The sequence below is a fragment of the Durio zibethinus genome, chromosome 18 (assembly GCF_047325235.1).
Source record: "Durio zibethinus cultivar Kanyao isolate XHJ-2024 chromosome 18, ASM4732523v1, whole genome shotgun sequence".
Classification (NCBI taxonomy): Eukaryota; Viridiplantae; Streptophyta; class Magnoliopsida; order Malvales; family Malvaceae; genus Durio; species Durio zibethinus.
The window spans coordinates 19,665,814-19,687,959 of NC_143179.1; the positions used below are offsets into that span (position 1 = coordinate 19,665,814).

Genomic DNA, 22,146 nt, shown 5'->3' on the forward strand with positions numbered 1-22,146 from the left:
TTGAAAAAAATGTTATTACAATTAAAATTTTAAAAAGTTGCATAAGATAATATTGGTCCTATATCTAACTTTTTTTCCTTATATTTTAGAAACCAAAATCATATCATATATAAATACCCCTTACATAAACATAGAGTTACCAACCCAACTCGCTTCGATGGGTTTCGTTCAGACCTGATTTCATAGGATTGATTTTTTTTTTTTAAATCGGGCTTTGGGTTGAGTCGAGTAATAATAGAAAAAAGTCAGGATCGAGTTTTAGACAAACCGACATGACATATATATAATTATTTTTAAAATTTTAATTTATATATTTATTTAATTTTATATTTATATTAAAAAATAATATTTTTATTTTAAAAATATTTTATTAATTTCGGGTCATGTCGGATACGGTTTATACAATATCGGATCGGGTTAGGTTTGGATATGAGAAAATAAAAAATTCTTTGGGTTGGATTAGGTTCGGAGTTAATAAATATCCATCTCGACCTAATTTGTTGCCACCTCTGCATGAATACATCATATTTCCATTTGAATGCTTAAAAATAGAAAAAGAAAAAAAATTTACTATAAATAATTAATCAAGAAAAGACCAATTATCATTTTCCCAAAAAAGAAAATGACAAAATTAGAATTCATATATAGTAAGAGTATATTTTCTTAATCAGGCTTTGTCTTTCCATCTTAAGCTTATATCACGTGGTCCTTAATTCTGATTTCTGATCAGTAATAAACTTCAGTAGTGGTGGGAAGAGATAATATAATATAATGAAAAATTAAAAATTAAAATCAATAACTAAAACAAATTTCAGTAAATGTACAAAATCTATGTAGAGGAATATGTCTTTAAAAATATTTGAAAAAAAAAAAGCTAAGTTCAAATAAAACTTAAAATACCTCTTTGTATTATAAAAAATTTGAGCTGTAATTGGAAGTATTTTGGATCAAAGACAATTATTTCTTGCTTAATAATGGTCAATTCAGCAAGTAAAATTGGTAAAAAAAAAATTGTAATCATAAAATAGTAAAGAAATCAAGAGTAGTTAGGAACGCTCAAAGGAGTCGAGCATGTGATATTATGAGGTTCTCAGCTAAAGGGCTCCAGTATTTGATTGATGCATGCATGGGATCAATCAGACCTTGAATCTTCAAAAGGTAAACTATTTGTCACTTAATTTTGTGTGAATTTTTATTTTGATCATCTAAATATCGATCTAAATATGAAATCTATTAACGCTTGGATTAAGCTCTCACTTGAATTGATAGCGCATGGCTTCTTAACAACATTGAAATGAAGAGGGCAGCACAAAAGAAAAAGAAACAAAAGTTGGAAAATAAAAAGGGAAAAGCAAGCTTCAAAAAGACAGAGGATCCTCTCCCCAATGGGGCCATGGCCCTTGATCCTTCTTCCTCTCTCCCAACTCAAGTAGCAAGACAGAAAACCAGACCAGCCAATAGTCCCGGCCAAATCTTCCCTGAAAAACCAGTTCTGAATATCAATTTCATATCAAGAATTCCTTTAAAGTATATAACGTCACTTTTTAGTTTCGTTTTTTCTTCTACCCAAGAAGAAGCTCTACCATACCTTTAATCCCCAAGACAAATTCCATTAGCATATTCCACCCAAAAACATACGTCGTTTAGCAAAGCTGAATTTCACTTTATTGTAAAAGCATAAGCATCTGGTACCCATTACCCACCGTTTGCACATTCTTCAACATACAAAAAAAAAAAAAAAAAACGAGAGAGAAAAACTTACAGGTTGGTAATGAAGTGGAACTTCAAATAAGATACTCATAACCCTGAACCGGATAGTGGTTATTGTAGCAATCTGTACTTGTGTCGAAACCATTTTTACATGCACAGACAAATGAATTACTAGGAGGAGAATATCCACAAATACCACCACTATCCTCACAAGTATTGCAATTGTTGTTCAAGTAATAATCATCAAACGCTCCATTTGTATACTTCAATGTCACCCCATACTGCCATTTGCTAGGGTCTGTCGGAGAATCCTGGAAGGAGGCAATCGGTGCATACCCTAAGCATTTCATTGCATGTAGGTCCAACTCACCTTTGCTGTTAAAATCTGCTGGCGAGTACACGCAGCAGGTGTTGGTAGGCGGGAACAGTGGGAGGCCGAGGTTGACGACGGATGGCAAGCGTAGATAGAGTCGCAGAGGTGGGAGGAGGAAGGATCACAGACAGGAGTGCCCTTGATGGTGAGGGAAGACGTTGGGGGAGTGCATGAAAGGAGGAGGAAAACTGACGGACCTAGCTGGAAAGGGCTGGCCCAGTCAAGGCCCAAGTTGGGTGATATTTGCATGGAGTTGCATGTGGACATGTAGGGTGGGGTGATGGTAAGGGTTAAATCTTTGTAAGATATGGAGGTGATCGGATGAGAGCCGGTGTGGGTTGTTAGCAGGAGCTGATTGGAGTTGCAGGTTACATAGGGTTGAAAGCGGGGTGAGCCGCAACCGTAGCCGGTGCCAAAGGGGTAATTAACCTGGAGAGAGCCACATGTGGACCGGCATCCTGAGTCTGAGGCTGATGAATTGTGCAATAGAGTGATCAAGAGGATGATGAAGGGAAGAGGAAGAATATCCATTCGCTTAAGCTTTTGATATGTAACTCCCTTAGACGAAAGGGAAATGAGTGGTTATAATGGGGTTGGGGGGTTTAGTCTTTTTGTTAGTTTTCTGAACTAGACAAAAACAGTTACTTTATGATGCAGGCACAAAAGAAGAAATCCAAAAATAGAAAAGGCAAATGGCTCGTCAATGCGTGCATTAGATTTTAATTGATCAGCTTTCTCTCTTTCACAGTCTATCTTTCAGATTAGGGTACCTGAGAGGTTTTTACCATGAAGCAAGCGCACGCCAAAAGGGATGACCAGAAATTGAATCTTTTCATTTGAGCATCTCTGTTTAACGTAATTATAATTATCTGACATGAATCTTTACCTTGCAAGTTTGCTTGGCTCAAAAGCCAAACTGCAGAGCCTTTGTAAGTGACCAAGTACTCTGAAAGCAGAGGTTCGTGGATTCAATTGATCGAGCTCGGATTCTTTCAGGATATATAAAAAGGGTGGAGCAATTTTTTCTTGGCAAACAAACACAAATTAATTACGTGACTTTAAGCATTGCTTCGTGATTAATGTTAGGCATGGATATATGGCTTAAACAAGACATTCAATTTATACAATAACTTTTACCATGGTTTGAATACCTTGAAGCTGACAATTCACCCAACCATCTTTACTTCGAATTAAATTACCAAAATAAATTTATAGCAATGTAATTTTTATTTTTGGGTACGATTACAGCATGGTAATTTTCTTTTGGGCACGATTACAGCATGGTAATTTCAACAATATACACAAAACTCATGTTTTTCTTTTCCTTTTTTGGTTTTGTATCTGATTCATATACTAATAGTTTTAATGATTTACTATTCAAATTTAGATTTAATGATTTGTTTATTTATATTATAAAATATTAAATTTTATATATTTATATCTTATTTTTTATAAAAATTACGTATCATAATTTATGTTAACATAAAAAAAACATATTTTTTGATTTTGTTAAAATCATATATAATTATTATTAAAATTTTAAATCATATTAATTTCGTATCTTATTTTTATATTATATTTATATTATATTATCATATCTTATTTTATATTATCAGATCTATTCAAATTAAAACTAACTTATTTTCAATATAAAAAAAAAAAAAAAACTAGCCGGGGAACATCTCTGACTAATTAATTTTGCATTAAGGCTTGAAAGAAACATACTCGGTATATTTGTGGATTAATTGTGAACAAAGAATACTAATGTATTTTAACGTTTGATTCGATGGTTAATATGTATATATATATATATATATATATATATTTGTTATTAAGAATATTCATAAGGAAACATTCCTCCATAGAAAATAAAAACATTTCTTCCTCTTAACCCGTGTCCCCTCAATTAAAATTTATTAAGATATTTCGATAAATGTTAATTAATAACTGTAGATACAGATTTAAGATATTATTTAAAAAATTACATTTAATGTATTATTTTTATCTAATTTTAAAATATATTATCTTTGTTACTGTCAATAGTCAGTCGTTAACATTTTTTATAATTACTTTATACGTTTTTTTAATTTTATAAAAATAATTCATTAAATAAATATTCATTATCTATATACCAAAAAAAATCATATATAAGCAATTTATAATTTAGATATATAATTAAGGTAATCTAATTGATATAATTAATAACTGATGACTTGATTTTTATGAAAATATATTTTTTATTATAATAGCTTACTTTAATATTTGTTAATTTAAAGTAACAAAATGACAAAATTTTGATATCAATCCGACGGTGGAAAATCTAGGTTGCAAAATGATACCAACCCACCAAGAAAATCAACGAATAAAAACTTTAAAATTGGAGTCCCTAACCTCATCCTTTACGGTTCCGCCTTCTTGTGTTCCTGTTTTTCCTTCTGTGACAAACCTCACCAAATCCTCTCTCTCTTCTTTCTCCGGAGTGGAAACCTCTTTGGAGCCAAAGAAGGTTCGCTTTTTCGCTCCTTATTTTTGCCCTAATTTTGCATTTAATTTTCCGATTTTTATTTCGTTTTTGCTTTAAAATCGGCATACCAGTTTGTTTTAGCTCTTCAAATATGGCATACGTATTAAAGATTTTAATATTATATCAATTATCTGGTTGCTTCTTATTGTCATTTCATGTATTTTTTTTAATTATTATGTTCATTTTATTTATATATGAATTTTATTTGGCAGTTTTGCTTTTTGAATGGTGGATGGTTAACCCTAGTGGATAGAGAATTTCAGAGTACTTTGATTAGCATTTGGATGAGTAATTTTATTTTCTTTTTGGAAACTTCTTTTAATTTTTCGCTAACAAAAGGAAGAAAGAAATTGTTCTTTGTTTGGAGTGGTTAGTTAGTAGAAATAACTTGGAAAAAAATGTGTTTCAACAAGCGTGGGCAGTTAAATCTTTAAGGAAATGAAGATACGTACCTAAACGAAACTAACTTTTGAAGGCACAAATTCCGAAAGGAATGCATGTTGGCCTTGAAACAGTGAATAATAACATGTGTTTGATGCTGTCTAAACAGAACCTTTGTTTCGAGGTCAGAAAGTGTTTAGCAAAATTTTGCCTGATGTTGCTGTCTTTGAAACTAGTTTGTTAGTCTGGACAAAGCATGGCATTCGAATTTGGAAATCTAGCTGCTGGTTTCTAGTTTGGTTATTTAGGCTTTTGCTCCGTTAATGGTAATTGTGGCTTTATTGTAGTGTTAAAATGCTGTGTTCATCATAACAATCAACGAAATACATCGCCTTTCCAATAGTAGCCTATATTTTCCATAGAGCAATTTAAATTACAATTTTGGATTTATTACACTGAGCATTGAAGTGTGAAGTTCAATATTAAGATTCTACCAGTTTAATTGTATTTTATCTTATTTATTCTTGTTATCTATATGATAATCATTTGAGTTGATGTAAACTATGATCGAAGGAATAACCACTGTATCCTTTGGCATTAGTTTTGTTTGAAACTGTTTTGGTATTAGATCATTGATCCATGAACTGGATGCCTTATTTATTTTATTATCTTTTTTTCTTGTAAGGAGGCGCTGTCTTGATCTTAGTTCATTTCATGGTGCAGTCAATCAATTCTGAGTTTTCACAGATTGTATTCGAGGGTACACTATCCTCATATCAAGTTTTTCATATTTTGTCATTGGAGGGGGTACACTAAATTTGAGTTTTTATCTATTTCAGCCTGCCAAAGGCCATCCAACATAAATTTATGAATCAGGTCCTCTATCCTCATATTGGATGGCCTGGACCTGGCAATTCGTGTCACTGTGTCGTGTAAAATACTGTCTTTGTATTGTGTTTTACATGAAATCCCGTGTTACAATTCGTGTCGATACAAAAACATAAAATATAATTTTTTTGGTTTTATTAAACATATTAATGGTTTTTCTAAAGTTTTAAGCTGTGTTATCTTCGTGTTCTTTATTCGTATCATTTTCATATCGTGTCACTGTATCATGTTTCAGATTGCCAGGTCTAGATGGCCATTATACCTTGTGGAACCACATGGGTTGCCCAGTGGGGTATTCGTCCTCAGTTCAGTGTACGATCGTTTGTCCCAAACCGAATAATGACGGCCCAATCAGGGTAAGTTTTCTGCTTAACTCTTTTTATGTATCGAAGTGGAATTGCTGAATTTGATTCTGTCTACAATTATTTTCTCCTAGAGCTTTATATGTATGTGGAGTTGCTGAATTTGCAATGTCAGTACTGGTTATGGTTTTTAATTTTATGGTTTTCTCATCAGTGCGCATGACATTTTCGAATTTTTTGGTGCATAGCATTTTGGTGAACATAATGATTAGATGGGAGGATTTACCCCCTTTTTTATGTCTTTTACTAGGCTATATTTGTAGTTTTAATTAAAGAGAAAGGACAAATAAAAAAAAGTGGAGTGTATTACTGCAAGCCATAATAGTTTATTTGTTGGTATTTATGGAATAATAATTTATGCATTTATTACCCTTATGCAGAGTAACAAGTGCAATAAGTTATTTGGGATCACGGAGTTCTAGCTTCTTTTCACGTGATTCCTTACCATTGTTATCCTTGGTGGGGTCATCTCGATCATCACATCGTCGTAGGGGGGCTCAGTTCATTGTTAGAGCTGAAAGTGTGAGTATAAACTTCCAGTTTCTTTTACTTTTTTTTTTTTTGGTGAAAATGGAGCCTGTAATGGTTTTTCCAACATTTTATTATATCGTTTTGAAAGTTTCAGTATGCATTTCATTTGTTTATTGCTGTTTGTTGGCATCTCACCCACTGTTCCATTCTCAATTTAACATGATAATGTTTTATAATAAGCAGGATTATTATACTGTCCTTGGGGTTTCAAGAAATGCAAGTAAATCTGAAATTAAAAGTGGTATGCTGACGTAACCTTACCTTCTTTGGTGACTGTTCTGTTCTATTCCTTGTATGATTGTTTATTGCATTTATGTGCTTATTTTGGTTTGCTAATCCATTTCCTATTTGTGGTTTTGCACATTATTGAAGTTTGCCTGACTTTAAGTGTTTTTGCATGCAAAGTTCTAAAACACTGTTGCACAAGCTTTAATTTTAGGGGAGGGTAGGTGTTAATGTCATAAATCAAAGAGAATTTGGAAAGGATGGATGGATGTGAAGAGAGATTAAGATGCAGTTGAGGATATAAGTAGTAGGTACACATAGCAAGCATGTATAGGGGTTGAAAAAATCATTCCATTTTTTTTTTTTTGGGTTAAGGTAAGGCATGTACTTACTAATAATTCAAGGGGAATAAAATGAATGCTTGCAAGTCTCAGAGAGAAATGTAAGACAATGGGTCAAAATGGTTGAGTTGACAAGTGATATTCACATGTAAGGTTCCTGCTAATCAAAAGGAAGCTTCTTTTAGGTTTCTCAACTATTTTGAGGAAAATTTATGGTTGTCTTGTTTGATTGGAGCTTCAAATTGTTGAATTGTAAACTTACGTATATGGACAAGTGATTGATCATTATGTAAACTAGATTCTCTTTTTTGTCATAACTCATAAGTACCCCAAAACTAAACTTAGTTGTTTCTGTTGCTACTTTCTGCTTTTATCTACTGTATTATATTATCTTATTGTTTTTGAATTGTTATTTTACAGCTTATCGGAAGCTTGCTCGGAATTATCATCCGGATGTGAATAAGTCAGTTGATAACCTTGAACCTCTTTCCTTTTATTTGTGATTGTGTGTATGCTACACTTGTGTACATTTCGTTATATTTGAGTTATTTGATATCAGATGGTAAATGTATATTTAATGGGCAGAGCTAGGAAAACTTGAACTTTAGTTGCAAGCGGATCAGATAAAAGATGCAAGTTGTAATTATTTGAATTTTTGTGGTATTTGATGTGATGCAATTCAAGACATCTGCTCACTGGAATTTAAGCTAAGCAGACAGAAATAAATAATGATGAACATATGAAATGGCTAACTATTTACCTAGACAACGCATTAGGAAAAAACCTGTGTGAATATTTGGGCCATAGTGTTGTGGTTAGTCTCTGAAATTATCAATGTTTCTTTCTCTAATTTATTCTCGTTATTTTCTTCTTTTCCATTTTTGGAGCTACTGGTGGTACAAGTTGTTTCCTGTAGAAGTGACCACAATGATATTCAGAAAAATGGCTTCTCTCACTCTGTTTGAATAATAGCAATTAGCTTCCGTATGATGTTGTCGAATATAGGCTTCATTAGTCCTAGCATGATGCTGTTGCTAGGGAAATTCTGTAAAAAGGCAGGTTAGAGTTCCCTGAGAGCATATTAATGAGTTGGATTGACATCCACTTATTTTTTATTTAATATCCTCATCCCAGGATGGAGGAATCTGCTTAATGTTTCTGTAGATGTATCACACTTTCACCTTCTTTTGAGTATTTGAAGTTGCCTAATCATTTTGTCATTTGAGAGGTAGAGGAAGGAATGTCTATCTACTTTATATCCTAAGCAGGGGCTTAAAATAAAAATTGATAGTACCTTTATCCAAACTGAGATCTTAAATAATGGTTAGAAGGAGAATGTAATTGCTGAAAGAAAGAGAAAATGGAATAGTAGTCATAGATTTCCCGAGTTAGATATTTGTTGAGTTTGTATTTATATATTTCTTAATGTGATTGCTGAAAGAGAGAGAATATAGAACAGTTTTTGTAATTTTCTGACTCTTAGTCTAATTTACCATCTTCTGAAGTCTCTCAAAATAGTTTGTTGTTTTATGTTTGTTTTGCTAGTTGAAATATTTCTTTAATCTAGATATGTTTGCACAATAATGCTTTTTTGTTTTTTTTTTTCTGTTTTGGTTTCATTTCTTCCCTTTCTGATCATTATTTGTTATTCTGCAGAGATCCAGGGGCAGAGCAGAAGTTCAAGGAAATTAGCAATGCATACGAGGTAAGAGTTCTATGTTGTGCTTATATTTGGTTTCTTTTATTTGACCAAAATGCATCCGTTCCTATGTTCATATGATATGTGATCCTTGAGACACAATATATTGCTTAGGTCTTGTCAGATGATGAGAAACGACCTGTATATGACAAATATGGGGAGGCTGGACTTAAAGGTGCGGGTATGGGAATGGGGGTAAGTTAATTCTACTGTTGCTGAATAAGATCACTCATTTCTCAATTATTCTCCTTGGATTTTCTCAACATCTTGCTGAATAATTTTTCAGGATTTTAGCAATCCTTTTGATCTGTTTGAGTCACTGTTTGAGGGCATGGGTGGAATGGGTGGCATGGGCATGGGCATGGGCATGGGCGGAAGAAGTTCCATGAATAGAGCAGTTGATGGGCAGGATGAATATTACAGTCTCTTATTGAATTTTAAGGAAGCAGTTTTCGGAGTTGATAAAGAGATTGAGATAACACGATTAGAAAGGTGTGGAACTTGTAATGGGTCAGGTGCAAAACCTGGCACAAAATCATCCAAATGTACTACATGTGGTGGGCAAGGCCAGGTCGTCTCATCTGCAAGGACTCCATTGGGTGTCTTCCAGCAGGTAATGACATGCTCTTCTTGTGGTGGGACGGGGGAAATTTCTACCCCTTGTAATACGTGTTCTGGTGATGGGCGTGTAAGGAGAACGAAGAGGATCAGTTTGAAAGTTCCGGCTGGTGTGGATACTGGTAGCCGTTTAAGGGTTCGGTCTGAAGGAAATGCTGGAAGGAGAGGTGGGTCTCCTGGTGATCTCTTTGTGGTTATTGAAGTTATCCCAGACCCTGTGCTAAAACGTGATGATACCAACATATTGTATACCTGCAAAGTGTCGTATATAGATGCAATACTGGGAACAACAATCAAGGTTCCAACAGTGGATGGAATGGTGGATTTGAAGATACCAGCTGGGACCCAGCCAAACACCACCCTTGTAATGGCAAAGAAAGGTGTCCCTGTTCTAAATAAAAGCAACATGAGGGGTGATCAGTTGGTTCGCGTGCATGTTGATATTCCAAAACGATTGAGCAGTGAAGAGAGGAAGCTTGTTGAGGAGCTTGCCGACTTAAGCAAGGCCAAGACAACAAGCAGTAGGAGGTAGTTTTGCTGAGTTTAGGGTATACACCAATTATGTGCTATTTGCGCTGGAAAATGTATTCACCAATCACCATCCAGTGGTCGCGGCTTCCGAAGATGGAAATTACAGTACATGCAGTTCTCAAATGCTTCAACTGCTAAAGGAGAAAGCTGCTAAATTTTGTTCTCGTTGGTAAGATTATATTGTGATAAACTTGTCTCGTCTAAAGAAATCTCAAGGTAAACAGGGAGGTGAAACAGGAGATGAAGATTAGAAATAACATCACTCTCTGATTTTGTTTTGTACTTTGACTGTTGTCTTTTATTAATTATTCTTTTAGATTGAACTAAAATTTAGGCAAGAATGTGACCCTTCCATTTTTTCCCTTTTTTTATGAATTTTGATGAATGAATAACGAATTTAGTATATCCAAATTAGGGACGTCAAGGGGATGGGTTAAGCATTTTTCGTCCCCTTTTTTCTTTTTTTCTTTTTTTTTTTTCAGTTTCGCCGTTCTCATACTCATTTATGGGTAATTATACTCATTTTTAGTTCCGTGAGGAAGGATTTAAGGGGCACATGGAATCTATACTTGTGGTTTTTTAAAAAATTTAAAAAAATTTGTTCTTAGTATCTATGATTGTGGAACTGCTTTTACTAAATGCCAATGGTAAATAAATGAACTAATGTTTTTAGTACCTCCACTAAAGCATCCTCAAATTTGCTAAATGCTGTTAGCTCGATTGGGAGGGAGAGAGAGAAAGAAAATAGGGACAGATAAATTAAATAGGGAAGGTATGAACAAAATTTTGAAACCCTAATTGAATAACATAATAAATTTATATTTTAAATATATAAATATATATCAAGTATGGATATGAGACCATAATATTATATGTTCATATTTTATATTAGATGGATATTTCAAAACATATGTCTTTGAAATTTGAGCATTCGGCTCCTTTCCTATTAATTTCTCAATTGGGGAGTTATATTTTAGGCTGGATGAGATACTATCTCATTAAATTTAAGATCTGTGGCTCTAAAATTATATACATCATTAAAGTATTTGAGAACAAATATTATGATTGCAACAATTGAGAGCAACATTTTTTTTTATAATAAAAATCACAATTTAAAAATAAAAAAAAATTAGTAAGTATTGAAATTTAATTTTAAATTTATCATTTATCACTTCTTAAAAATAAATACACAAATCAATTAAAATATATCCAAAATTTGAACTCAGATTAAGAACTATAGTTGCTCAGAGCTTTCTACTTAGGCAGGGAAATGAATGTTCATGTAATGTTGGGAGCCACCTATTTTGGAATTCTACAGCCAACCAACACATATTTGTACAACACACTTCCAACTTTCAATCCCAATCAAACCCTCAGCTCCCATGGTCAACATTTAATTTGCACTTTAGATATTTAATCAAATGACATCGATTTTAATTGATTTTACATGATGATTTCACTATAGTCAAAATGTCTAAATATTTAAACATGGCATTTTTCTTTTGTTACATATAAGACTATAGTTAAAATTTTATATACAAAATTCATCATATTTCACTATGATTATTTATTTTTGAAAAACTTTTAAACACTTACTTTTATTTCTTAATTTCATTGACAATGATGCTTAAAAACAGATAATACATACCACGTTATAAGATTAAGTTCATAAATTCTTGAATTATAGATTTTTTATTCAATAATTAATGAATATATTCTCGATTCGGTACTTACTACATTTCATATCCATTTGTATTCGATTTTTTGAAATAAAAATAAGCCACATTATAAAATTTAGGGACCACTGTAATTAAAGTGTGATTTAATAGGAGACCAGTAGAGCAGAGTCACAAGAGATCACTAAATGCTCAAGAAATAAACAAAGGAACAACGAAAGTGAGCTCCACCAAGATCTCTGTTTTAAAGCGTATCTATTTGTACGGATGCACTTCATTTCGGCTTTTGGATTTTGCAAGAACTGCCTTGTCGTTACAAATGTTTCTGTAATGATGCTATGATTTGATTTTTCTTTTTGTGTTTTTTCCCCCCCAACATATTTATTAATGCTTATATGGGGACCATTGACAAATGTGTGTATGGTCGCAGCATTTTGGCAAATTGATGGGGATTTGGGAGAGAAAGAAAATGGAGGGGGAAAGGACATGAGGAAGAGATGGGTGATGATGGGTTGATGGCCTCCATGAAAATCCCGAGAAGATGAGGGGAAAAAGGCCATGAAAATCAAAAGCTTCAGAATTAATGAGACAATATTGACAAACCATACTCAATAATAAAGCAAACGAGTCAAAGAAGAAAAAACTCACGGGCACTGTTGCCAGTTGCAACTTCACTGTACATGATTATAAGAAGATATTTTAGTTAAAGTGCTGAAAATCTGCAAAGAATCCCAGGAATCCACGAACACCCCCCCCCCCCCCCCCCATTGAACAATTTATTTTTAAGGGTTTACAAGATATAATAATCAAAAGCTTAAAACCAATGAACAGTAATTAGATTTTTTTAAGGGTTGTAAAAGCGATCACCACAGCGGCATTTCCAACCAAGAGGCTTGTAGTTGGAGTATTGGTTACCTGATGGGTCAAAAAACTGCATGGAATTAGTGATTGCCTTGCTTAAACCTGGTTGAAATCGGTCGTGGCTGGGTAATGTAGGAACTTGGACTGCCATGCAAGGATGGCATCCGTTGCATTTGTTGTGGCAGCTTGGAGGAGTTGATCCCAACATTGTTTTCTCCTCAAAAGATGGAACCTGTTGAAAACCCAATACCAGTACCATTGTTAAATTAATCAGAGAACATGTAAACATGGGAAACAAAGAGAGAGCTGGGGCTTCAATGCTAACCCAGTCAGGGGAGTTTGGAGGCTGCGGCTGGCGAAAGGAAGAGGCTGGAGAAAGAAGAAGATGAAAGCAAAGGGAAATAACTAAGGTAGATATGTAAAGGGAGAGAGAAACAAGTGAACTCATAATGATCATGAAAGGATTTCATGTAACCATGAAGTCAGTACCAGTAACACGAGTTTTCCCTCCCAAAACCAGCTTTGACCAAAACCCAAGAAAGCAAAATAAAAAGATGAAAGAAAAAATCAATGGAACTCAACCTGCATGTACATAGGAAACCAACCTACCCCTGCTGCAAAAGGCAAAGGGAAGAACCAAAAAACCAAAGCAAGAAAGAGAAGGAAGTGAACTGAACAGGTTGAGTAAAAAAAATTTACGATGCTATTATTAATAATATTGGGTAGCTTAGCAATGAGACGAGTGAGTACGAAGGAAGAGAAGGGTAATAAATTTGGGGTATGTGGCGGTGGTCTGACCTAAATGTGTGAAAGAGAGAGATAGGTGAGTGTGGCAGAAGAGTGAAAGGAACAATACAGAATAGGCAAACAAATTGGGATAATCCACATCAGAAAGGAAGGGGACCCAATAGGCCTATTTTTATCTTTACTTGATTGGGGTCTTGAGGAATGGCCTGGCTAATTGCAGCTGTTTAGAAAGCAAAAGGCTGGATTGTGTCTGAGTTTGGATGAAAATTGAAAAATAATGGGGGCCGGAAAGCAGGCAGTGGTTAATTTTCAGCATTTAATAACTGCAAGACTCATTTTTGATTCCCAAGTGTGCTTCAAAATTTTAGATTATGTTTGACTGCGACTTATTGAAACTTTCATTGTCACAATGCAGAGTGTTAATGAAATTAAAAATGAAAAAAAAAGGTTCTAATTATCCATTATCAAACAAGACAATCAAGCAGTTTCTCACAATTCAATAGTGAAATGATGTATTCACTTGAAAACTTTTACCAAATAAAAGAGAGGATGCTTTTTCAAATTGATTTTTGTTTTTAAATTCCAGCAATCACTAGTTTGAAACGGGTTTAGAGTCCCTTTGGCCACATGATAGGAGTTTTTCATTTTATTTGGACGGATAATAAAATTAATTATAATGAGATTAAAAATAATAAAATTAAAAAAAATTTTAAAAAAATTTATATTAAATAAATTTTATTAAAATTAATATTTAAATTTAATTAATGATACGATGGATGCAATCGTAAAAACGGTTAAGTTCAATTGGACAGTTAATATCATTTTATAATTGAAATGTAGCTGTGGCGCGTTGGGAATAAATCTCATGGTGCTGACCTGGGTTTATCATTTGAACATGAGTTGCATTTAGGCTTTTCCTAACTTCTATTTTTTTGTCTTGGCCCTAGGATGAGTGCAAGCTCTCAAAATCACTTAGGACAAAGAAATTAAAGAAAAATATTAGTGCTAATCCATTACTTAAATTTTAGTAACGTTGGGACAAACAATATATTATCAAAATTTACGTCACCTGTCACTTTTTTTTTTTGCTTTTTTATTTTTTTTCTTTTTTTGTAAAAATTTTTTAGATTTAATAAATATTTTTTATTAATTTTATTTTTTAAGTAGGATTACTTTACATCAATTTTTTTTTTATTTTTACTTTTTTACAATATTTTAAATTTATTTTTATGAGATTTATTTGATATTAAAGATATGTGGTGTGTTTGCTTTTTTATGATTTACTAAGGGCATTTTCTATGTCAAAGTTATTTTTTTAATCTATTTTTTTCTTTTTTTATCATTTATTTATTTTATTTTAAATATTTATATACTTTTATAATATTTTACCTTAAAATGGGTAAAATGGTTATTTAATCATTTTATTTTCAAATAATATACCTTGGAATTTTTTAAAGATAAACGAGTTTAGGTTAGAAGCATATTTAAAGTACTTTCTTTTGAGCTATTTTGATGTATATATAAAATTTTATATTTTATTATTTATTTAATTTTATAAATATATATACATAAAATATGATAAGATAAGATAATATTATATATAAGATTATATTAAATAATATCATTTTATTTTATATTTGATATATATATATATATAAGAATTAGAATAGAATAATTTATTTATTTATCAAAATTATTTTTTCTCAAAATTTATATAATTTAAATTATTAATATAATTTTTAAGGATAATATTGGGTAAGTAAGTTTAATCTTATGAATTAAAAATAATCTTTTTCACTTATGAAGGATTGAATAATTCTATATCAAAAAGAGATTAATTCTCCTTACAATTTCTATATATTTTTCTTTAGATACAAATCAAACAAGATAAATAATAATTATTATTTTATTCTATCAATAATCTTATATATCAAACATGACTTATATATATATTATATTAATAAAATTATTTTTTATCTTATTTTAATAAATTAATATTTTAAATTTAATATAAGGTGTCAATGTAACATCTTCTATAAGCTTTTTTTCTCATTTTTAATTTTCATTTTTTTCAATCTTTTTGTTTTTGATTTTTTATTAGATAAATTAATAAAAAATAAAACCAATTAAAATTTTCATGTATCATTCTTATTTATTTATTTTTATTTTTTAATTAAATCAATTTTATAAAAATATACGATGATTAGAGATAATTAAACAAAAAAAAAATCCACCGCCACTTTTTTTTTTTTTTTTTTTTGGTAAAGTTGGTACCAAGCTTTATATTAGAAATTAGACGCTAGCTCATCTCTTGTCCTTGAACGTTAGGTGCTTCACATTAACCTTCATTGAGCACCGTTCTGCGGTGCGCGACTGTACTGTAGTCAGCGACATCTTAGGTGTGCGACAATGCGGGACATGTTCAACCGTCCGATATTTGAGCTGGAATTTTGACGGTTGATGACAATTTGCAATAATGTTATAATGGGGGAGAATTACAAATTAGAGCAATACACAGTCGTCCGACCATACTATCTTAATAATATTTTAAATGATTGCTGACTCATTTTATTTGGATTAACAAATAAAAATAATTTTTAGATAATCCAGCTAGACAAATTCCCATAAACAGAGAATGATAATCTTGTTTTCCAATTAAACCAAGAAAAATGTTTTGAAAAATAAAAAGGAATTCATTCAGATTTGTACAAAAAAAAATGAGCCACTTCGTGGAAGATACTTGCCAAAGCAACGCGTGAAACTCTCAGAAAAGTGGCAGCTAGCAGGGGCTCTCAGGCTGAGTGGGGGGTGCGCTGGCTGTTGTGAGTTATTTTCTTCAGCAGTTTCTCATCTCTACGTTTCCTGATTTGTCGCTGTGATTTTTCTTTCTTCAGTACTTTTTAATCAGATGCACTTGTTGGTGAATCTGCAGCAAACAGTAACATAACATATCTCCACAACTCTCTCTCTCTCTCTCTCTCTTTCTTACTTTGTTTTTATGTAGAGAAGAAAAGAAAGATCTTGGCTTAGCTGTTGGCAGAGAAGTATTCTTTCGCTTTTGAGGTTAAAATATTTTTCCAGCATATCACCAGAAAAATGTGAAAGCAAAAAAAAAAAAAAAAAAAAGAAACAATAAACCTTTTAACTTGTTACATGGTAGTTCCATTTTTTTTTTTTTTCATTTTATGGAGCATACATTTTTTAAGGAAGAAAAGGAAAAGCTGATGATTAATGTGCAACTGCTGGTTGCTGCTAGCTTCAGAAGACTTGTCATACTGAGGTTACATATGAGAATAAGATGGTACAAAGTGGTTCACATGTGATCAGATGATCAGATAGATTCAACGGTGTTGATTTTCCAATGCCAAGCTTTTTAATCAATAAAAAAATTTCTTGATAGATTGGAGATGTACATGAATTTATCAGTCCTTATATGTTATTTAAATCATATAAATGCTTCCCAAATTTAGAATGAATAAAATATATACATACATCTAATGACTTATTACATTATGGGACGAGGTAGCTGACTTTGCAGGAATCTTGCTATATAATATGAATTATCCATCACCAAAAAGTGTTAAAAGAAGAATATGAATAAGGGCTGAGCCTGGGTGTTAAAAGTTTTTGGCATAGTGGTCCTCCATCCGAACATCATTACATGCATGTATCAAACATGGTGTGAAAAATTGCAAATGGCAGAGTAGATGGTACATGCTTTGTGGGAGGAAAGATGCTGATGGCAGCTGCATGCTGTTGCTGTTGGATGTAAAAGATTAAAGGTAGTTCAAAACGTAGCAGCAGTGATTACTCAGCTAGCTTTGTTCCTGTAGGGACCCTCAATGCCTTTCTAATCCAACTGCTCTCGGCCTCGATTCGATTCAGTATGGTTCAACTTTTCAGTCTACATTTCGTGCCCAAATTAACTTATGGAGCCCAAAAATGTGCTTAGTCCAAATCCGTGTAGGGTTAGATATATGAAGGTTATACCCTTTCTCCTAAACTAAAGGCTTCTTATGAATATTGTGCAATTAAATTAGATGATACAAACAAAAAAAAAAAGTCAAAAACTCTAAGTTGTTCATTCAGTATTTAGACAGTTGGATCGATAGAGATCCTCATTTACAATCAGAGGTGGAATACTCCATGTTCCAAGAGGGTGTTCTGAAACCTTGCCACCTGAAAATTCCAGAAGTAATACATAAATGCACCCAGGACAAAAGATGCTGAACTTTCATATCCAACTTTAAAATGTTTGCAAATCACCTTCTTTAGTGGCTTCTTCACATCTTCTCTGGTATTTTGAGGACAGATGAGGATCCAAACTTTTCAATAAATTGTCATACCTCTCTTCAGCATCTGTTATGTATTTTGCCTGAAGGAAGACAATTTTTTTTTTTTTTTTGTCAACCAAAAAGAAAAGAGTTCATACGTGAGACTAGTCTTTTTAACAGTGATTGGATTTTGAAGGTAATTCAGTAAGAGAATCATTCCATTAAATAAATGAGGTTGGGATTAAAAGTTTGTTTCAAGAAATAAGGAGAATAGAATTCACTGATCAATCCATATGTCTAACATCCCACTTCACATCTATATTCCATGTGAATAAAACAATAATTTCACCACTCAAAAATCAAACCTTAAAGCCTATTGAATAATTTCTTTCACAGAATGGTGTCAATGTCATACTCACCAACATAGTTGGGGCCGTTGAAGGTCCATATATTTTGACAAACATGCGCAAAATATTGAAATTGTTTTCTAATACGTCATCCTGCAGTGAACCCGCAAAAATTATAAAACAATTGGATAAATGAAATGGAACCATGTAGTCAAAACAAAGAAAAACCATCAAAGAACCAAAGTACCTCATAGTCAAACCTGGAGCATCATTATATCATGTGGGAGTTGAGTAAAATTGACACCATGCTTGCAGCATATTATTACGAAAATGAATGATAACATCAGTTCCTGAATAACAATGAAAGAAAAAGGTGCAAGAAAAAAGAGACCAAAAGTAGTTGAACATTGAGTGTATCGGAGCACTTGTGCAGGAGCCATTGGAGTAAACACACACACACACACAAAAGTGGAGACTTGTAAGCCTTATATGCATTTGTCTGCAGTCAAGCAAATGCCTCTTGAATGGTCAAAAGTAGGCTCCTGCTAATTTGCATTCACTGACTTGGACCAAACCTAGAAGGTTTTATACCCATTTCTTTCACTAAAAATTACATGATCCAAAATGGAAAGGGTCTATACCATTGAAAAGATCTTAAATCTAGGTAAAATCAGAAAACAGAAAGGAAAAATCACTTACAGGTCATCTGATATTTCTACCAGGAATTCAGAGACAGACAGGAATTCCATGTGCAAGTCATTAACCTTTACAACAAATTCAAAGAAAATACATTTAGCCTCATGTAACATAAGTTACAGAAATGAAATATGGAATGCAAGATAGATCATGTTAGAGACTTAAAGGTAATGGATACATTTTGATATCATGTTGTAACATATGAATGCAGACTACATAACATTTCTAAGCTGCTATAGAATTTCATTTCTGCTTCTTGTTTAAAGATTGAAAACTGAAGTGATTGTTATAAACTATATCTTAAAAATTAATGTAAAGAAAAAACTGTAATGCAAGAATCATCGTATGTACTTCTACAAAACTTGGTCAAAACCAACATAGCAAATCATGACATCTTGGAGATGTCACTTTATCAAGTCAGAAAGAATAATATATTGCATTAGACATTTGATTTTCCCTCCTCTTTTACCAAAACTCTGAAGTAGTGCCTTAACTTACATCTGAAATAGGAATGTTAGAATGCCAGCATGGTGCACAAAACCAACAGAGGTAAGTACATGCAGCAAAAGATGCAAATGTATAAACAGGCTAACAGCATATTACCTCGTCTCCTCTTAACTGATACAGAAGAAGATTCAGCACTCGATAGTCAAACGATTTTAGATGAATTGCCCTCATTACATCTTCAATAGAGATCTGGAAACAGCAAACATTTAATCCCTAGACATTTCTTTGGTGCATTTCCTATTACAAGTCTTTTACACCCTTTCCATCTGAAGGGCAAAACTCTTTTATCCATTTACTTGAGCATATCTCTTAGAAGTCAATCTATTTATTAAAAAGCTACCTGCTATTCAAGAATATGCAGATCCTCAAGCAGGGTTTGTGTGCATTTACTAAATACCTAGTTGAACATTTATACCAAAAGGTTTTAGTCTGTTGACATCTATATGTCAAAATAATTCAAAGTTTGAAAGCAAACGGAGACAATTTGCTCAAGAAGCTATGAAAAGGCAGTGCTAAAATCAAAGATCTATTCATTCAATGTACAGATTATAATTCTTTAAACGCCAAAAGGTGGAAATGCTTGTTAGTTCTGCTTATACGCAATGCTGACGAACACGAAGAAGTCAAATAAATAAGAATATATGGAACCAGGGTTTTATTATTTACCTTCCATACCATACAAAAAGGCAGACCATTATTCTCTGTTTTCTTTAGACAGAAAAATAAGAATAATAATAGTAATCTACTTTTTGTCTCCAAAATCAGTACTAGGTAGAGAAAACGATTTTCTTTTTTCTTAATTGGTTAGAAATAGTAATAAGCTATAAATATAATTAATTTAAGCAAAACAGTGAAGATAAAGGAGGTATATCTACCTCTATTTTGAACATTAGTGCACAACATAGCCTTCTTTCCAAAGCCCAGTACTCTTCTCCAGACCTAAATTCTTCTCTGATCCTAAATCCATTGCACAGAAAGAAATCAACCACATAAGTCTCTCTCTCTCTCTCTCTCTCTCCACCCCCCTCTTCTTCCCCTAAAAGGAAATAACATAGCAATATAGATAAAGTAAAAAAGAAAAACCTCTTAGTAAGGAGTCCTCGGCATTCGAGTACATTTAAAAGTGGTCTGAATGGATCCTTTTCTAACACATTTGCAAATGTTTCAGCACAACCCTGATATTTTACGTGTACCATAGAAAGAATTTCATATGCCAATGGAAGCTGATCATTAGGAGATTAAGCACAAAACTAGTTCTTCGGAGATGTCAGTATTACCTTCTCAAACTCTTTTGCTAGAGCAGTACCTCCTTCTGTTGGTACACACAGTATCTTCTCATTCAAACCATCTAACTGCATTAACAAAAATTATGGGTGCTGAGGAAAGCAAGAAAAACAGCCATGATATCAGATCTTGAAAATTTAGTGGTTGCAATGTTTCCAAAAGTTAAGAGATAATTTCACTGCTGACTTCTACAATGCATTTACAATGTAAGTAAAACACATTTACTTTACAATGACAATAAAGGAATGGAAGCCAAGGCAAGGGTCATTCCTTCTTGGAGAGAAAATTCATTTGTCCTAATGGAAGTATACAAGGAAAAGGAAATTCACCCAATTCCAACATCAACTTCACAATACCATTGCTTTGAAAGCCACAAAACTAGTTCCAAGAAATCAATCCAAATTTATGCAATATTCTTGCATTAAATGTAAAGATTACTTATAAAAATGACAATATTTCTTCAAATATTGATTGTTACCTGATAAATGTAGCTTTCAGTGAATGCAAGGACAGGAAAATATTTAAATATCATTTGTGGGCTGTTTATGTCCATTCCATGAAACATAAAATAAGATCTGCACTGCAAACACAAACACAACATCAGTGGTTGGGATCATTAAATAGAACACATTTGTCTAAGAGCATAGGTAAATAAAATTATTAATGCATCCGATAACCATTAACGCGTATAATACAATTGCGGATAGTGATTTAAAACAGTATGATGATGAGTGCTTACAAAGTCCTCTAGTGTAGAATTTGCTCGTTCCATTGCTTCGAGTCCCACCATTGCTACCTCCTCCTGGTTTATCTGCAACGAAAGGCAATCCGTCTTATCGGGCGGATTATTAATCTCTTGAGAATCTGCATAATTAAAAAGAAAAAAAAATCCCAAAACATAAAATCCTGAACTTTATAAACCAACCAAACTTAAAAAACAAAAAAGTTGACCTCTTTCATCAGTTTCCAAACTAACCCATTGTGATGCTTCTTCCAGAAAGGTAACCGAAATCTGCAATTTTGAAAACAATTTGCAAAAAAGGGAAATAAAAGGAAAGAAAGGAAATGAATCATTAATAGGAAATGGGTTTAGCTTACTTTTGGTATATATTCGGAAATTAAACTGCATTTGGCGTCAAGATTGAGTTCGCCGCATGGTTGTAACTGGAAAACCGTATTAATTAATTATAAGACAAATTTAGTTAAAATGCGATGAAAAAGGGAAAAAAAGAGAGAGAGATTACTAAGAGAAGGATGAGATTGGCGAGGAAGCGGTTGGAGTCGAGGGTTGAAGAAGAAACAAAGTTATGCGATTGCATAAATGTAAGAGTTCTATGGAGTTGTTCTAGCTTCCTCAATTCTTCCATTCTGTCTTCTTTCTCTATTCTACATTTCGTCATCTACAAATTTTCGTAGTTCTTAAAAATGTAGCAACGACAGCGTTTTGAACTGACATTCTTGAGAATATTTTTTGGGCCAATGGCATTGTTAAGATTAGATACGTTCAAATATTTCCCCATTAAATTTTTAATTGTTTCATGCCAAACGAAAATCCTATATTTTACCATTTA

At 32.7% G+C, this 22,146-nt stretch overlaps 3 protein-coding genes and 1 pseudogene across 12 annotated transcripts; 1 reads left to right on the forward strand and 3 right to left on the reverse strand.

The window, feature by feature from the left end:
- Positions 1–1,073: 1,073 nt before the first annotated feature.
- LOC111301024 (uncharacterized) lies at positions 1,074–2,810 on the reverse strand (annotated as a pseudogene). The gene is made up of 2 exons (XR_016329531.1): positions 1,763–2,810; positions 1,074–1,478 (listed from the first exon to the last, which is right to left on the reverse strand). The product of XR_016329531.1 is annotated as an uncharacterized LOC111301024 (transcript).
- Positions 2,811–4,442: 1,632 nt separating this feature from the next.
- Positions 4,443–10,588, forward strand: LOC111299863 (chaperone protein dnaJ A6, chloroplastic-like). Of its 8 annotated transcripts, none has more exons than XM_022895358.2 (9): positions 4,482–4,589; positions 5,712–5,748; positions 6,112–6,232; positions 6,619–6,760; positions 6,953–7,010; positions 7,756–7,798; positions 8,992–9,040; positions 9,149–9,229; positions 9,321–10,588. In XM_022895358.2, the coding sequence occupies exons 3-9, from the start codon at positions 6,126–6,128 to the stop codon at positions 10,182–10,184; spliced, it is 1,344 nt and encodes a 447-aa protein (XP_022751093.2). In that variant the 5' UTR covers positions 4,482–4,589; positions 5,712–5,748; positions 6,112–6,125; the 3' UTR covers positions 10,185–10,588. The 8 variants fall into 8 exon arrangements, with proteins under 8 accessions (XP_022751089.2, XP_022751090.2, XP_022751093.2 ...); XM_022895356.2 differs by having other exon boundaries at positions 4,485–4,589; positions 5,674–5,748; XM_022895357.2 differs by having other exon boundaries at positions 4,485–4,589; positions 5,674–5,748; positions 6,120–6,232.
- Positions 10,589–12,302: 1,714 nt separating this feature from the next.
- LOC111300677 (EPIDERMAL PATTERNING FACTOR-like protein 1) lies at positions 12,303–13,646 on the reverse strand. The gene is made up of 2 exons (XM_089746861.1): positions 13,046–13,646; positions 12,303–12,952 (listed from the first exon to the last, which is right to left on the reverse strand). Exons 1-2 carry the CDS (start codon positions 13,175–13,177, stop codon positions 12,704–12,706), a joined length of 381 nt encoding a protein of 126 aa, XP_089602987.1. The 5' UTR covers positions 13,178–13,646; the 3' UTR covers positions 12,303–12,703.
- Positions 13,647–17,441: 3,795 nt separating this feature from the next.
- LOC111299864 (ATP synthase subunit B) lies at positions 17,442–22,072 on the reverse strand. 2 transcript variants are annotated; one of them, XM_022895359.2, is made up of 14 exons: positions 21,820–22,072; positions 21,674–21,739; positions 21,527–21,587; positions 21,315–21,439; positions 21,054–21,155; positions 20,569–20,643; positions 20,375–20,466; positions 20,167–20,248; positions 19,388–19,480; positions 18,788–18,852; positions 18,336–18,348; positions 18,161–18,241; positions 17,734–17,842; positions 17,442–17,646 (listed from the first exon to the last, which is right to left on the reverse strand). In XM_022895359.2, exons 1-14 carry the CDS (start codon positions 21,973–21,975, stop codon positions 17,549–17,551), a joined length of 1,218 nt encoding a protein of 405 aa, XP_022751094.2. In that variant the 5' UTR covers positions 21,976–22,072; the 3' UTR covers positions 17,442–17,548. The 2 variants fall into 2 exon arrangements, with proteins under 2 accessions (XP_022751094.2, XP_089603949.1); XM_089747823.1 differs by having other exon boundaries at positions 21,552–21,587; positions 21,820–21,992.
- Positions 22,073–22,146: the final 74 nt, after the last annotated feature.

Bases quoted from the DNA above. Each gene is read 5' to 3' on its own strand.
- LOC111300677 (XM_089746861.1), bottom strand. From the start codon at position 13,177: ATGATCATTATGAGTTCACTTGTTTCTCTCTCCCTTTACATATCTACC. The intron at 12,953-13,045 runs GTTAGCATTGAA...GGTTTTCAACAG, and splicing joins CTCCAAACTCCCCTGACTGG to GTTCCATCTTTTGAGGAGAA.
- LOC111299864 (XM_022895359.2), bottom strand. From the start codon at position 21,975: ATGACGAAATGTAGAATAGAGAAAGAAGACAGAATGGAAGAATTGAGG. The intron at 21,156-21,314 runs GTAAGCACTCAT...TTGTGTTTGCAG, and splicing joins ATTCTACACTAGAGGACTTT to TGCAGATCTTATTTTATGTT. The intron at 18,853-19,387 runs GTAATATGCTGT...TTTGTTGTAAAG, and splicing joins ATCAGTTAAGAGGAGACGAG to GTTAATGACTTGCACATGGA.
- LOC111299863 (XM_022895354.2), top strand. From the start codon at position 6,126: ATGGCCATTATACCTTGTGGAACCACATGGGTTGCCCAGTGGGGTATT. The intron at 6,761-6,952 runs GTGAGTATAAAC...TATAATAAGCAG, and splicing joins TCATTGTTAGAGCTGAAAGT to GATTATTATACTGTCCTTGG. The intron at 9,230-9,320 runs GTAAGTTAATTC...ATAATTTTTCAG, and splicing joins GTGCGGGTATGGGAATGGGG to GATTTTAGCAATCCTTTTGA.